Below are 15,647 nucleotides of genomic sequence, written 5' to 3'. Positions count from 1 at the left end.
TAACTCATTATTTCCATTCTCTGGATCCAGCACTGATCTCTGGTTAACAACATAAAAAAATACATTTTCAAGCTACCACTGTTATAAAAGATGTTTTAGAAATAAAAGCATAAAAGAAACAAATTATTTCTCTGATTTGTGACCTATGCCGCCAGGCCTAAATATTCCCCTTCACTGTCCTGAATGTGTGGTTCCAGGTGAGATATCTACACTCGTCCACCTCTCATGATGATATCACCCTGCCCTCCCCACCAAGCTGAGTTAGCAGGTGAGGCTCTGGCAATGTGCCTAACGAGGGGCCACACCTCTCAGAGCCGCTGATAGAAAACAATTACCCCAAGTCACACTCCTCTCCCCGAGCGCAGAGACCCTCTCCTGAGTCAGCAGACAGGAGAGACGGGGGATGCAGAGACTAGAGGGAGGAATGCAGAGAACAAAGCAAGCCCAGAGGAGAGACACAGGAGGGCCGGGAGGACACAGGTGAAGGAGAGAGAGCTAGTTAGGAAGGGGAGAGAGAGAGATAGAGGGAGAGTGAAATGGAGGGAGAGTGAGATAGAGGGAGAATGAGATCGAGGGAGGAGGAAGAGATATATACACTCAAGACGAAGGGTTTTCAGTCGAAAGCGCCAATCGAGAAGTTGTTTACCTTCTAGAGTATAACATTCTGCCAGGTATACATATGTTTGAGAACAGATTGTTTTTATTTGCTTTGCAAGGGAGGCACATAACTGTTCTCTAATAGTCGAGCCTGTGGCGACTTGTCACGTTGCCCCGCACAACCAACAACCGTGCCATGTTCCCTTGACAACCAGGTAAACAAACTTTTGATAGTTGTGCAGATAAGACATCAAGTGGAAAATGTAAATGAATCAAGTATGATTAAATAACTAAACACCAGGCCGAGATAATCCTAAGGGCATTACTCAAGAAGATTATCAGGAAATATTTGCACATCCTTTGACAAATTAAACACACTAAATGGGGTTTATTTAGAGTTCACTAAAGTCAGAGTACATCTGATTCAAAATCCTAGTCAATGATCTGTGGATCTGTAAATGTTCAAAGGACCACTTTGCAAACATCTCACCAATACAGCTGCAGCAGTAGCAATAATACACCCTTTCTCTGTATTTCACACCCTTTCCTAGCAAGTGTTTATAAAACTCCCCCGTACCCGGTTCCACTGTGAGGCCCGTCGGCCGTGTGGTTAACTGGGCAGTGCTGGGAGGCCCAGGCCGAGTTTGGCTGGTCACATGGCTCCACCAGGGCATGGTTGCTCGTGACCCGGCCAGCCAACATACCAATCACAGCCCTTTATTGTAGGTCACGCTCTTACAATCAGTCGCCATGGCAATGTCCGGCTCTAGTCGTGACACATCGATCTGTGGGAGAAAAAAAAAAGAAGGAAACCTGTCAATCGTGTGAATGACCTCAATGCCCATCTCACACACACACTGTTCACTGTGTGAAGATACATTTCCGGATATGTGTGTGCATGTATGTGCGTGTGTGCATGCGTAGGTGTGTGTGCATGTGTGTATGCACATGTCTGTGTGTGTGTGCGTGTGTGTGTGCGTGCGTGTGTGTGCCTATGCATGTGTGCGTGTGTGTGAGCATGTGTTCTGGGATGCCGCGTGCTGCATTGAGACGAGTAACAGTTTAGTTCGCAATCGTCTCTTACATTCTGTAAAGTGTCTCTCACAGGCAGCAATAAAACACACATTTATTGCAAAAGTGCAAATAGAGCCAATTTGGCAGATTAGAGTCCAATTTTGAGCAGCAACTCCTAATATTTGAACTGGAGACAGATGGCCGCGGCTCTGAGGCAGAATTTTAATCAGACATCCTGGTAAGTGTGAAACGAGAGAGAGAGGGACAAATTGGGGAGGTGGGGGAGGAAATTGGGAAGAGGGGCGTTCATGTTGCTTTTCGGGGAGGTTTTCGTCTGGTACTCTTGTGAAAGTGCAAAAAGAACGAAAGAGTGAAAACCTGTGGCGGCCAAACAACGGAGCCGAGCGTTCACAGGATGGCTGGCGGCACATATGTCTGACGTTTTCTGCCATATGGCAGTCTGTGCTATTTACAGTGGTAATTAAATCCTAAACATCTTTAAAGCTAGTGCTGGCTGGCTCTCTTCACGGAGTTGGTTGGCAAAGGGGAGACAAAGAGAGGGAGAGAAAGATGGAGGGAGGGAGAGTGAAATGATGGCCACTCGCTGCGAGAAAATGACACCTACTGAGGCTATGGACTAAAGTTAGATTCCAACCAGACAGCCTGGAATGCCAGGCAGACTGTGCTCTATCTTCTTGGCACTAGTTATACTAGTACAACAGTTAGAGCTGAATAGTTGAGAAGAGTTTGGTTGGATGAAATAATGAATATCCCCAACCTTTCAACCCTCCAACACAATTAGACCAGGCTACTACTCCTGGTCTTCTGAGCCAGTGAAAATACAGCAGGAAAGAGCAATACTCCAGAGAGAGTGTGGGGTGATCGTGGAAATTGGAAGGCTAGGGAGGGCAAAGGAAGGGCAGAGGCCTAAACCAGCCTCATCACCACACAACATGCTTGGCTCTGCTACAAGTGAAAAATAAGAAAAAAGGACTATTGAAGGCTAGTAAAAGCTAAGAAAGGCAAGCAAGATGGCAGAAAGGCTTGCAAGGGCTAGAGTGCGATAGGGCAGTCTTGTGAGGCATAGTTGAGGTTAGTTAGGGCAACAGAAGGCTAGCAACACCAAGCAAGTGACATGGAAAGTGAGGTCTAGCAAGGTCTAGTTATTATTGAAGGCTAATGGGGCTAGCGAGGGAAAGGGAAGGCTATTCAGAGCTAAGGAAGGATATCTAGGGCTTGTGAGGACAAGGGAAGGTTAGTGGCTGCTCGGGAAGGCTAGCTAAGACTAACAAGCAATGGGAAAAGATAGCAAGATAAAGCCAAGGCTAATGATGGCTACAGTGGACTAGGGAAGGCTAGCTAGGCTAGCCAGGGACAGCCAAGAGTAGTGAGGGCTTGGGAGGGCAAGTTAGAGCCAGGACCTGAGACATCTGAGGGAAGAGGCTGATGGCCAGGGGCAGCGCCAGGCTGAAGGCTCCCAGACACACCACACTGTGGATGGGAAGCACCAGTCTCCTGTGCTTCTGGAGGAGGGGGAACCTGGAACACAGGAACAAAGGTATCTACAGAACCCTGTACATTCATACAGCATGGAAGAGAGGAAGTGGAGGAACACACAAGCACACTGCACGCTCACACAGCAGAAAGAAGAGGAGGAACGCAGCTGTCACAGAACACATATCAGACACACAGATTATATGAGGAGGCTATTAGTCACAAATACATATTCTTACACATGAATTTACAACAGCACCGCTTAAGTCTCCCTTGTGGGTTTAATACCAGTTATACACCCTTCATTCTCCCTCCCTCCCTCCCTCCCTCCCTCCCTCCCTCCCTCCCTCCCTCCCTCCCTCCCTCCCTCCCTCCCTCCCTCCCTCCCTCCCTCCCTCCCTCCCTCCCTCCCTCCCTCCCTCCCTCCCTCCCTCCCTCCCTCCCTCCCTCCCTCCCTCCCTCCCTCCCTCCCTCCCTCCCTCCTCTGAGCTTCTCTTCAGTGTGTGGGACAGATCCCCCAGCAGGAGCCTGAGATAGGCCGTCTCCCCTCCCTCCCTCCCTCACCCCCCCCCCTCCCCCAGTGACGCCTCTCTCTAACGAGGGGAGCTGCTGCCTAATGAAGGAGCTCATTAACACGTGCGCCTGCCTCGCTTTAATTAGCCTACACATGTTTAGGAAGGAGGGAAAGAAGACGGCAAGGGAAGAAGTCCAAGAGAAAAGTGAGTGCGTGTGAGAAAGAGAAATAAGAGTGAATGAGTGTGAGTGTGAGTAAGAAACAGACAGACAGAGTGAGTGAGTGAATTAGTGAGGGAGTGAAAGGTTCAGAGGGGAAGGGATGAATAAATGGAAGGAGAGAAGCAGGGCAAGATGAAATGAGCGAACCCACCGCTAACTTCACTTCTGTACTTTATCACATGTTGAAAACCAGAGAGGGGAGAACGAGTTTGTCATCTCCCTATCCTCTGAAGGTGGTGTGTGTGTGTGTATAGGTGTGTGTGTAGCTGTGTGTGTAGGAGGGGTCTGGCTGCTGTTATTACTCCTTCTCTGCTCTCAGCAGTGTAATCCATCACAGCGGGGCCCACAGCCCCCCCCTGCCCTCCTGTTCCCGCATCATTGAGAGCCACTGAGGGTAAGCTGACCTGGAGGATTGCTGGGCGTCCACCCCCCCCCAATCAACATCCCCGCACCCCTCCTCCCCCAACCCAACCCAGCCTCTCTCTTTTCACTACCTCCCCCCTTCCCTCACTCCCCCGCCCACTCATTCATTCCCCTCGGTCCCAGGAAACCCAAGCACACCTGGCCCCTCAGCGGGCTGGGGCTGGGACAGGCGCTGTCAGAGTGCACAAAGAGCGCAGCATTCTTCTACATGCCACTGGTCCAGCCTGGCTGTCTATCACCGAGCCTCAGAATAAACACCTCACATCATTAACCATCCATTACAGTCACATCAGGCGGGGCAGAACCTCTGGAGTCAGGATGGTTCAGTTCTGCTTGAATTAAACAGGGAACACACTGAGGAGGGACAGGAGGGAGGAGGAGGAAGAGAATGAGATGTGGATGCCTAATAGAAGAAGCCAGATAAAACATCTGTTTTCATTCCACATTTCTGCTCAGGCAGCAGTTTGGACTACAGTCTGTAATAGACTACCACATACTTCAACACAGTCTGTAAAAGACTACCACAGCCTTACCTCTCTAGCATGGCCATGATGAAGGGGGGCAGCAGGAGGATAGGCATAGGCAGGACCACTCTGGTGAGTGCCGTGTCGAGAAGGGCCTGGAGGTAACACAGTAACCAACCAACAGAGCTGTATGTAGTACAGACCCCAGTCACAACCCAGCCTAATACAGACCCCAATCAAAACCCAGACCTCCAAAGTACATAGTACAGACCCCAGTCACAGCCCAGCTCTACATAGTACAGACCCCAGTCATAGCCCAGCTCTACATAGTACAGACCCCAGTCACAGCCCAGCTCTACATAGTACAGACCCCAGTCACAGCCCAGCTCTACATAGTACAGACCCCAGTCATAGCCCAGCTCTACATAGTACAGACCCCAGTCACAGCCCAGCTCTACATAGTACAGACCCCAGTCATAGCCCAGCTCTACATAGTACAGACCCCAGTCACAGCCCAGCTCTACATAGTACAGACCCCAGTCATAGCCCAGCTCTACATAGTACAGACCCCAGTCACAGCCCAGTCCTACATAGTACAGACCCCAGTCATAGCCCAGCTCTACATAGTACAGACCCCAGTCACAGCCCAGTCCTACATAGTACAGACCCCAGTCAAACCCCAGTCCTACATAGTACAGACCCCAGTCACACCCCAGTCCTACATAGTACAGACCCCAGTCACAGCCCAGTTCTACATAGTACCGTGTGGGGCCTCTGTCCTGGTTCTACTCACGTGCCTGGCAGCCAGTCTGGAGGTGCCCACCGCCTTCCCGCTGTCGTCCAACACACTGATGCCCTCCGACAGTTCCGAGTGGCGCATGAGGAGCACGTTACACACGTTTGCACCAGCTGGGGACCAGAGCAACGCGTGAACAGGAAAGCAGATCTGCATCCTCCTCACACCCTGACCCCTCTGACCTGCATCCCCCTCACACCCTGACCCCTCTGACCTGCATCCTCCTCACACCCTGACCCCTCTGACCTGCATCCCCCTCACACTCTGACCCCTCTGACCTGCATCCTCCTCACACCCTGACCCCTCTGACCTGCATCCTCCTCACACTCTGACCCCTCTGACCTGCATCCTCCTCACACTCTGACCCCTCTGACCTGCATCCCCCTCACCACCTGACCCCTCTGACCTGCATCCTCCTCACACCCTGACCCCTCTGACCTGCATCCCCCTCACCACCTGACCCCTCTGACCTGCATCCTCCTCACACCCTGACCCCTCTGACCTGCATCCTCCTCACACCCTGACCCCTCTGACCTGCATCCTCCTCACCACCTGACCCCTCTGACCTGCATCCTCCTCACACCCTGAGCTCCCACTATCATTACAGATACTCCACACACACGACACAGACACACCACAGACACAACACAAACACACCACAGACACAACACAAACACACCACAGACACAACACAAACACAACACAGACACACCACAGACACAACACAAACACACCACAGACACAACACAAACACACCACAGACACAACACAAACACAACACAGACACAACACAAACACAACACAGACACACCACAGACACAACACAAACAGACCATACACAACACAAACACCACAGACACAACACAAACAGACCAGACACAACACAAACACCACAGACACAACACAGACACAACACAAACACAACACAGACACAACACAGACACAACACAAACAGACCAGACACAACACAAACACCACAGACACAACACAAACAGACCAGACACAACACAAACACCACAGACACAACACAGACACAACACAAACACAACACAGACACACCACAGACACAACACAAACAGACCACACACAACACAAACACAACACAGACACACCACAGACACAACACAAACAGACCAGACACAACACAAACAGACCAGACACAACACTGAGTCTGAGCAGACTACAGCTCATCTGAAGTTTGTTTCTTTCTCAATAGTGGGGGAGGCGGATCAGGGTCCCCATGAAACTGGGGGGGATGTATCCCCCCGGCCCCCCACCATCTGTGCCCCTGCATCAACTATGACAGTCAGTCTGCCAGAAAGGTCCATGCACTCAAGCTACCAGGAGCAGTGTTTCCATCATGTGATGTATCCATGTGTGCCACTAGGACCACAGAATGCCCAATATATGCTAATTTACACAGACCTGTCTCCTTGACTCTAATAAGAAGAAGAAAAACTCATTTTAAAGAGTTTAGTGTTGGCGCTGGAAGCCATTTTAATTTAAGACAGCAGGGTTGGGAGTTATCTCTACTGCAGGCTGTGGCTGGAGGCTCGGTGGGAGAGAGGAATTCAATTGACTGAGTAAATAGCTCCTTTACCTACAAGGGATTTTTATCCAGACCAATTAATAGTGGAATGGTGGGGGGGGCGGTGTGCTAAAACACAGAGGGGGGAACTCCTCGTTAAACTCTGAGCTTTCCTGCGCAGCACTGGGAATTATGGGTATGTGTTTCAATAAAGAACAAGGTAAATGAAATGATATGACATGACTCATGACTCCTTTTATTCCTGTTTATTGAGATCATTGCTCATCATTATGGTGACCATTGTTTAAATGTAATTATTATTTTAAATACATGCTGTCTTAACTGGGGAGACTTAAAATAAATGTAATTGAATGTCATGGAAAATACTTTGAGTATAATTTATATAACTATATCTGAGGTAACTTTTAACTTATATTTGAGGTAACGTTATCATAATTGAGAAATGAGGGGAAAAAAAGAATGATCCCTGTGTGTTTTCCTGGAGTCAAAACTGTTTCCCTGAAGAAGTATTTTAGAATCTAATTGAACGACAATCTGGTGCTTGATTAGGTTATTACAAATGACTGTAGACTTAAGTAACCTAAAGACAAAAAAAGGACACATTTCAAAAGGTCCTTTTGTTTTGTTTGGTTCAATTAGCCATTTTAATTACCTTTTTTATACTGGAATACAGAAAACTACAACGACGACAACAACAATGCCCAAACAAGAAGCAGGTAAGCAGCCTCGACATGGAGACCGTTTTAGGGGTAATTATCCTATTTGTTTTCAGCAGCGTGGATCTAAGAAGGAGCCAATTACCAGGCAAGGGCTGGGCAGAACCAACCTGCTGATTTAATTAGGGAGGCCGGAGGGGCAGGGGAGGGGGGCAGGCAAACAATTTAATTACAACCCAGAAGCCTTGGGGCATTGTGGGAGAGACTATTTCTGTCCCCTGGGTGGGAGTGTGTGTTTGTGTGTGTGTGTGTGTGTGTGGGGGGGGGGGGGGGGAGTGACATGAAAACAGCCTTGTGGATCCACACAAGCCTGACGTAAGTGAGCTGCCATCTCTAACCCTCCAGAGCAGACTCTGCTTCATCAACACAACAACATCCAGGTGTCTGTCAAAACAGTCCCTACCCAGTAGAACCTCCAACAGCTCATTTCGTAGACATAATTAAAACACTTGACTCCATCTAGTAGCGTCATAATGGGGTGTTCTGTTAGTTGGGTGTTTGTGTCCGTACCCACAGCAGGGAAAGGGATGAACCTCTGGAGCAGAATGCGAGTGGCTGGGCGGAACTTGTCGGCTCTCTGCACCAAGACCTTCAACCCCACCTGCGAAACAAACAACACAAAACAATAAGAAGACAGGAAACAATCAATTATGCAATAACCTTTCATGCTCTGAAGGCTATTATCATCCCGGCCCTCGTTCACGCTCGCTCAAATAGCAACGCTGTCTCTCAATTAACGAGGTGCCACGGAAAGGCGTGTTTGTTGCTATGGCAACCGTCACGGTGTGGCAGCGTCACGTGCACCTGGAGACCTTCTCCATGGTAACGGATCTTCTAGGAAACCACGCTGGGCCTCTATCACCACAGGTGCTATTGTCTCTGGTGAAATGACAAACTATAATTACCAACATTTTGTTAAAAAGTCATTTCTGAAAGTGAGAAAAAAAGTTAGAAAATCAGTTGGATAGTTTTGAAATCAGACTCACAGGCTTCTGACTTGTTAGTGAATACTGTGAATACTCACGGCCCTCCTATGCCCTCTGCTTAACCCCCTCCACCTCTCCAACCCCACCCAACCCCCAGGTCCACTTCTCCTGCTCCAGCACTCGCAGGGGGTGGTCAGTGAGGCGCAGAGTTAATTGGTGACCCCCCCCCCCCCCCCCACTGACTCTGTGTGATCTCCTCGTCGCCGTGCCTACAGGCTCCACCCAGAGGCCCAGCAGGATAGCTAATTGGCTGTGCTGGAACCATGCATCCCCACGCAGCTCTGAGGCACACTGGTGACTCCTCCTCCTCACCTTCTCCACTCCACTTCTCACCAGAACCTCCCTGGCCTATCCCCAGACTGGGCTGAGCCGCCGCAGGGCGTCATGGAAACTCACAGCAATGGAGACTGCGCTGGTCACCGCGCCCACGTAGCCCAGGCAGAACGTGGAGACGGGAGTCGGCTGCAACAGAAATTCCGTCAGCGTTCATGACGGCGCGGGGAGGTGGGTCACGTCAAGATGCTGGGACAGGTCTGCCGTACCTTGGTGGCGTTGCGGTTGCTGTAGTTGACACATGCGTTGTGACTCTGGTTCAGCCACTGTCAGGAAACAGGACAGGCTGAGGTAAATAACCTGCACATTACTATTTTTGTATGCCGATGCCGTCGTCACCGTGGCAATTCATGGCCATCTTTGTTCTGAAGAGTTCCAGTTCCAGTCCAAATCAAATACATGTTTATGTATATACAGTCATTTTTATCACAAGGGGTGTCACAGGTGACCATAGATCACCACTGAGCTCAAACCTGAACCCTCTGAGAAGTTGAGACTACGAAACTCCCCTCGAAGGAAGGCTGGAGCGAGGGTCAGGGTTAGGGTCAGTGAGGCATCCTCCTCTAGAGAAGGAGGCCAGGGCAAAGCCAGTGACTGGGACCTGGTTTAACGACCCAAGACATCTTTGGGTGCCCCGACGGCCACATGGGCTTAGGTCTTACCACAGGGGCCCGAGTTCGAATCCAGCCTGGGCTATTTCATGCATGTCCTCCCCTCTCTCTTTCCCCTGCCTTTCCTGTCACTCATTTTCATTATCTCTATCCAATAAAGCAGAAAGGCCCGGAAATATGTCATCAAATGTTTTTACAAGCACACAAAAAACAATGAGGTATGCTAGTAGAAAGGGCTGTACCTGCCAGAAGATGGAGGACAGCAGGGTCTGGTTGGGTAGGAGGAGACCTATCACCTGACAACAACAAACACCACGAAGCAACACACTCAGAGCGCCGGAACACACGGCAACATGTCATGACTGAACGTGTGTTTTCAGAGCTGCAGTAACAGGGTTGGAACACACAGGGTTGGTGGCTGGTTAGGAACTCTGCTTACCACTGGTGTGCCAAAAGGTATATAACCTACGGAGTAAAGGAAGATACCACATGTTATACTGCATGCATATATATATATTACCTATGTTTTTATATGATTATATTATCTACACCGCTATACTCCATACAGAATATATATGACCTACACAGTGAAGGAAGATACGCTACATATACAGTACTAACGATACTATGAAACAAAACACACAGGAATATATTAAATACATGTAGTAATTACAATGTTATACCACCTATAGTGGCGTAAGATAATGGATATTGACCTGAAAGTTCACGTTCAGCAAACCAGACTGTTGATCCTGGAATAATCCTGTTACCATGACGGGCTCCTGATGTCAGCGACATGCTGGAGCACTAACTATGTGTCTGCAGCGCTGCTGTTCCAGCAGGCCCTGCACTGTCAGGCACCTGGGAGGATGTCACACCTGGACCACCACGCCTCACCCTCCGTGTCAGGCGCTGGCCTTTAAATGGGTGTTTTGACGCTTGACCAAAATACTCCTCTTTCTCAGCAGACCCAACAGAAGGTTGGCGTCGCCGTGGGAGACAGGCTTTAATCAGCGCCCAGCTGCGTGTGACCTTCTGCTGCTCCGAGACGCCGTGAGGATTCCTGGGGAGCCGTGACAGACCCTGGGGCAAAAGTATCTCTGACGGGCAACATGACCTGCCCCTGTACCCCCCCCCCTCTACCCCCACCCCCATTCTCCTCCGCTCCACACCTCCCCCCTACACACCCCTCCCCCCTATACCACCCGCCCCAAACACCCACACCTCACCCCTCTTCCCCCCACCCCAGCTCCCTCCTCACCCCTGCAGATGCACACCTCTCACCCGTCTCTCCCCACCTCACCTCCCCCCTTGCGTACCTGACATCCGAAAGGGCATGAGGATCTTGTCCCCAGTGTCAGGGTGGAGGATGGCCTGCAGTGTGTCAGGGAGCAAGGGTGAGGGCAGAGAGGGGGAGTGGGAGGGAGAGGTAGGAGGAGTGAGGGAGGTGGGGAAGTATAGAGTGAGTGTGTGTGTAGGGTGTGTGTATGTAGAATGTGTGTAAGTGTACTTGTTTGCATGCGTGTAGACTGTGTATTTGTGTAAGTGTACTTCTGTGTGTGTGTGTGTGTGTGGAGTGTGTAAGTGTACTTGTGTGTGAGAAACATATAAAAAACAGATCTTACCTGTTTTATCTTTTGAGCTTGCCAAAGCTGCAAAACATATTCATACATACATTAACAGCTTTGTCAACTTCTCTTTCATAACAGAACCATCCAGCATCATTTCCACTGGCTTTGGGGAGCACTTGTGTGCTGTTAGGTATCCCATGGTAACACAGCATAGCAGGACCCTTTGTGACTCCTGCCAGGCGGCTGTGACCTCTAACCTCCCCAGACACCTGGCTTCCAGCACTCCCCAACGTAGCCTCGGACCAATCAACACACCCTGAACACTCTGCAGTGTCTTCTTTCAAAAACAACACACACCCCTACCTACCTACCCGACCAAAACACACACACCCCAACAGTACGTATCTATCTATTTACCCGACTCGACAAAAGCATCAGCACTTGGACATGGGAAAAGCTGACCTTGAGCTCACTGACTAACTAGCAGTGACCAAGTGTTGTGAAGGGACACTTCCATCGATGTTTTCAACAGCTGTGTCCAACCATGCTCCCTTAGCCATACAGCAGACTAAATCTGTGTTACGCTATTTTTTTTTTTTGAATTCTGACAGTGGAATTTATACACTAGAAAGTGGACTCAAAATACCCCATGAAGCATCACGAAATGTCCTTCGCAAGCGTAGTATGTTTATACTACAAATAAAACATTGCAACACTGCCTCTTCTAGGTTCTGGCAATTCCGTAGGTGAATAATTTGTTTGAATATGAGATGATATCACTTTTTGGGTGGGTTAACTAGCAGGGAAAATTTTGATTTTGATGAATTGCTAGCTAACTTGCTTTACCAGGTTCTACTGTAACTTTTTAACCATGAAAAACAAACTAGAGCAACATTTCCTCTCTCACAAAAGTGCATTCTGAACAACAAAAATACAATTTCAATAAAAACATAAATTACTTAGCTTTAATGGAACTCATTTGTGTGAATGTTCAAACGTGACACCATGCTGTCTTATTTCCAAATAAGACATTGCTAAATGATGACAAGGTAGTAACAAAACAGTGTCGAAATTGCAGTTATATTTTGTTACCCTGTTACCCTCTGCAGGGCCCCTAGATAGCGGTTAAGATGTGTGGAATAGGGGACGAGTGAACAAGGAGTCACAGGTTGAACACAGTTGCTGATCGAGAGGAGTTTGTGTGGATGATGTCATACTAACAGTCCGTTACCTGGGCGTTGGTCACTCCTGTGGGGAGAGTTCCATGATTGAAATGGTCTAGGAGATCCAGACACTCCTGAAGACGTTTCTGATGTAAACATAACAATAACAACATCATCATATCCCTCCTAAAGGAAATCAAGTCCTTAAAAGGTTATGTTCATGTACCTTGTAGGATTCATTAGAGGTTGGATGGCCCGTTTTGTTCTAATTAGCTTGCCATCTGCATGAGCTAAAGTGTGTGTGTGTGTGTAAGTGTGTGTGTGTGTGTGTGTGTGTCAATTGGTGAGTGAGTTAAAGTGGGACATCCAGCCTCATCATTAGGGCAAGTCAAGGCCATGTCTGGCCCAGCAGGGTGCCGAGGGTGCTGGGATCTGACACCTCCTCCCTCCCTCTCCCCCCCTCACTCCCTCTCCCACCCTCGCTCCCTCTCCCACCCTCGCTCCCAGCTGCCCTGCACGTCCACACCTCCTCCCCTCCCAAGAGAAAACCCTGCTATTACTGTCACCAATGAGCCTGCTAACAGCTTCATTACCCTGGGCAATACAGCCCTGATCACCCTTTCTCTCTCTCTCTCACACACACACACACACACACACACACACACACACACACAAGCCAGAGCCTGGAGACAGCCATGACAACCCAGATGAACTCCAGTAGCACAGGCTTTACCTAAGTTCATTACTAGATGGTTTGTACCACAGTAAACATGGGTGCCATGTTGGGTAACAACACTGTCTCTGGGGAGAAATGGGGACCATGTTGGGTCATAGCAGGAAGCTGGAGACCATGTTGGATCATAACAGGAGGCTGGGGAGCATGTTGGGTCATAACAGGAAGCTGAGGACCATGTTGGGTCATAACAGGAATCTGGGGACCATGTTGGATCAGAACAGGAAGATGGGGACCATGTTGGATCATATCCGGAAGCTAGAGACCATGTTGGGTCATACGTATACCAGGAAGCTGGGGACAATGTTGGGTCATACGTATAACAGGAAGCTGGGGACCATGTTGGGTCATACGTATAACAGGAAGCTGGGTACCTCTGACACAAACAGGGTCCTGGGGTCAATCACGTCCAGGAAGTGTCTGAATCTGCCAACAAACGTGCTCTGAGAGAGGGGGAGATGGAGAGAGAGAAGAAAGGGAGGAAGAGAGAGGGAGAGAGATAGTGACAGAAAGATAAGGAGAAAAGGGTGTGGGGGGGGGGGGTAAAGAGATGAAGAGAGAAGGAGTAAGAAAGAAGACACTTATAAAATAAGGCGATGAGGGAAGACTCAAACCCCATCGGCACAGGCCAATAATCATTTGGAAATGATTAGTGTTCAAGTAACAAGGACTCTAATTTACTGATCCAGTTTGTGTGAGGCCCTTCTCCAGACGCCAGTGGCAGCTGTTTCTGAGGAGGCGTGGGCACTGGTGTGCCAGTTGTTTAAGCCTGCCAGGTGGGTTCATTAATACCTCCTCCCAACGACGTCCCTCCCCTACCAGAACACTGAAGCACTTCGCTTCAGAGCCAATTAATTCAAAAGGTTTTTGCTTTTATAATGTTTTTTTCCACATCCCGGAACAGACTGAACACAGCGGGGAATGGTAGCAGTCATGACTCCTGATCTAAACCTCATTATAGAACATATGAATATGAATGTAACCTGGCTATGCACCAACTGTAACTTCTGATGTTTTACATATGGATTGAGTTCTTTGGAGAGTGGCAGGTGTGAATGGGAGATTCTTCCCCTCGGACCAATAGAGGTCCTTGTTCAAGTTGCTTATTCTCACACAATCCCCGACTCTCCGAGAGAGCACGTTATAGTTTTTTTTATTCCCCCCCCCTCCCCCCGATCGCTGCAATTTAGTTGGCATGCCCAAATCTCCAGCTGGCTGTCACGGTGCCAAACATCCGATTGCAGCCGCCTTCCTCTCTCTCATCTGGGTAACAGTGTGGGTACAGAGAAAATTAACGGTTCACTGAGACTTTGTGTAATGAGTGGTAGCATATTGCACACAAATCAGCCTGGCCTTTTGTCATGTTACATGCTACATTATATGTTACGGCTTTCAGCAGCTTACAAACACAGTACTGTTCTCCTTCAGATACATATGATCTCTGTTTTGCGTCTTGCATTGATATATACAATATAATTTTGAGCTAACCTGGTCGAAACGGCACTTTCCATACTGGAATACTGGATAACATTCAGCGGATTCTTGCATGGTGGCGTGAAGTTGTGCATGTGCTGTCAGGCGGATGAGTTGTTTACAACGTAGCGAACTTTGGAACCCTCGTCTGAAATTGTAAGCTGTCGTCATTGACACGAAATAGTTTCGCTGTTGGCTAGGTAATGTAGTTTTTTTCTTCCAGCATTCATGTATTTTATTCAAGCAACTAGAGAACACTGACTACATTTCCCATGAAGCATATGCACGCTTGATTAAGAGTAGAAAGCGAAAACTGGGTGAAACATCTGTTAGTATGGCACCATGGGAATGCTCCCTCAAGCTACTCCAGCTTGCTGAAACTGGACACTTTGATATGAGCCAAATATGCGTTTGTTGCATATACATGCTTTATAGAGGAAATATAGCCCTCTAGTGGACACAAGAATGCCGAGGAAATAAATCTTATGCATTCAAACGCGTTTGGAGTATTTTTTCCATGTAGGCTATAGACCATGACCTCATCAGAATGGCACCGTGTGTGTGTGTGTTCACCAACAGTAGCTCTTTACTCTGTGGCTCATGCTTCAAACAAAAGGATGGTACAATTACTTTCAAGCATTTTTAGGAAATAACAAATACAAATGTATAGTCAAACATACAGTGAGCAAGAAACACAAAATATTCTTTATTAAATATACAAAATTTGTGAAACAATTGCATTACGAATTGTAAACTTTCCAACCTTTGAGCACATCCTTCAGCTACACAATCGAGACAGAATACAGTTAGTTACTGAAGTCAAGCTACACATGGAGGACATGGCACTGAGTCACATCTAACACGTCTTTCTAATCGACTAAGCACGCCATGATGCAACTTGACAGCAGCGTTGAGATAAGGAGCTTCAATCTGTTTGCTGTAAGTTTTAGAATCTGTATTTCGCCCTCAAATTCCTCAGTCTTATAGCA

At 48.4% G+C, this 15,647-nt stretch overlaps 1 protein-coding gene across 7 annotated transcripts; it reads right to left on the bottom strand.

Moving 5' to 3' along the window:
- Positions 1 to 672: 672 nt before the first annotated feature.
- Positions 673 to 14,850, bottom strand: sfxn5a (sideroflexin 5a). Of its 7 annotated transcripts, none has more exons than XM_084673491.1 (14): positions 14,674 to 14,832; positions 13,560 to 13,628; positions 12,521 to 12,598; positions 11,344 to 11,370; positions 11,038 to 11,092; positions 10,158 to 10,183; positions 9,961 to 10,014; positions 9,317 to 9,373; positions 9,171 to 9,236; positions 8,299 to 8,389; positions 5,521 to 5,636; positions 4,797 to 4,882; positions 3,033 to 3,150; positions 673 to 1,382 (listed from the first exon to the last, which is right to left on the bottom strand). In XM_084673491.1, exons 1-14 carry the CDS (start codon positions 14,827 to 14,829, stop codon positions 1,305 to 1,307), a joined length of 1,077 nt encoding a protein of 358 aa, XP_084529617.1. In that variant the 5' UTR covers positions 14,830 to 14,832; the 3' UTR covers positions 673 to 1,304. The 7 variants fall into 7 exon arrangements, 3 of the variants coding, with proteins under 3 accessions (XP_084529617.1, XP_084529626.1, XP_084529633.1); XR_014729875.1 differs by having other exon boundaries at positions 1,361 to 1,382; positions 8,303 to 8,389; positions 14,674 to 14,847; XR_014729876.1 differs by lacking the exon at positions 673 to 1,382 and adding an exon at positions 4,522 to 4,617 and having other exon boundaries at positions 3,061 to 3,150; positions 8,303 to 8,389; positions 14,674 to 14,850.
- Between the last annotated feature and the right edge of the window lie 797 nt (positions 14,851 to 15,647).

The sequence above is a fragment of the Hypomesus nipponensis genome, chromosome 3 (genome assembly GCF_054491055.1).
Source record: "Hypomesus nipponensis isolate SF chromosome 3, ASM5449105v1, whole genome shotgun sequence".
Classification (NCBI taxonomy): Eukaryota; Metazoa; Chordata; class Actinopteri; order Osmeriformes; family Osmeridae; genus Hypomesus; species Hypomesus nipponensis.
The sequence above is the reverse complement of the archived record's forward strand: the minus strand, read 5'-3'. Positions and strand labels throughout refer to the sequence as shown.

Excerpts from the sequence above, each read along its gene's own strand:
- sfxn5a (XM_084673491.1), bottom strand. The coding sequence starts at position 14,829 with ATGACGACAGCTTACAATTTCAGACGAGGGTTCCAAAGTTCGCTACGT. Across the intron at positions 9,374-9,960 it reads TGTCCTCCATCTTCTGGCAG|TGGCTGAACCAGAGTCACAA; the intron begins GTACAGCCCTTT and ends GTTTCCTGACAG. Across the intron at positions 3,151-4,796 it reads ATCATGGCCATGCTAGAGAG|GTTCCCCCTCCTCCAGAAGC; the intron begins GTAAGGCTGTGG and ends CCTGTGTTCCAG.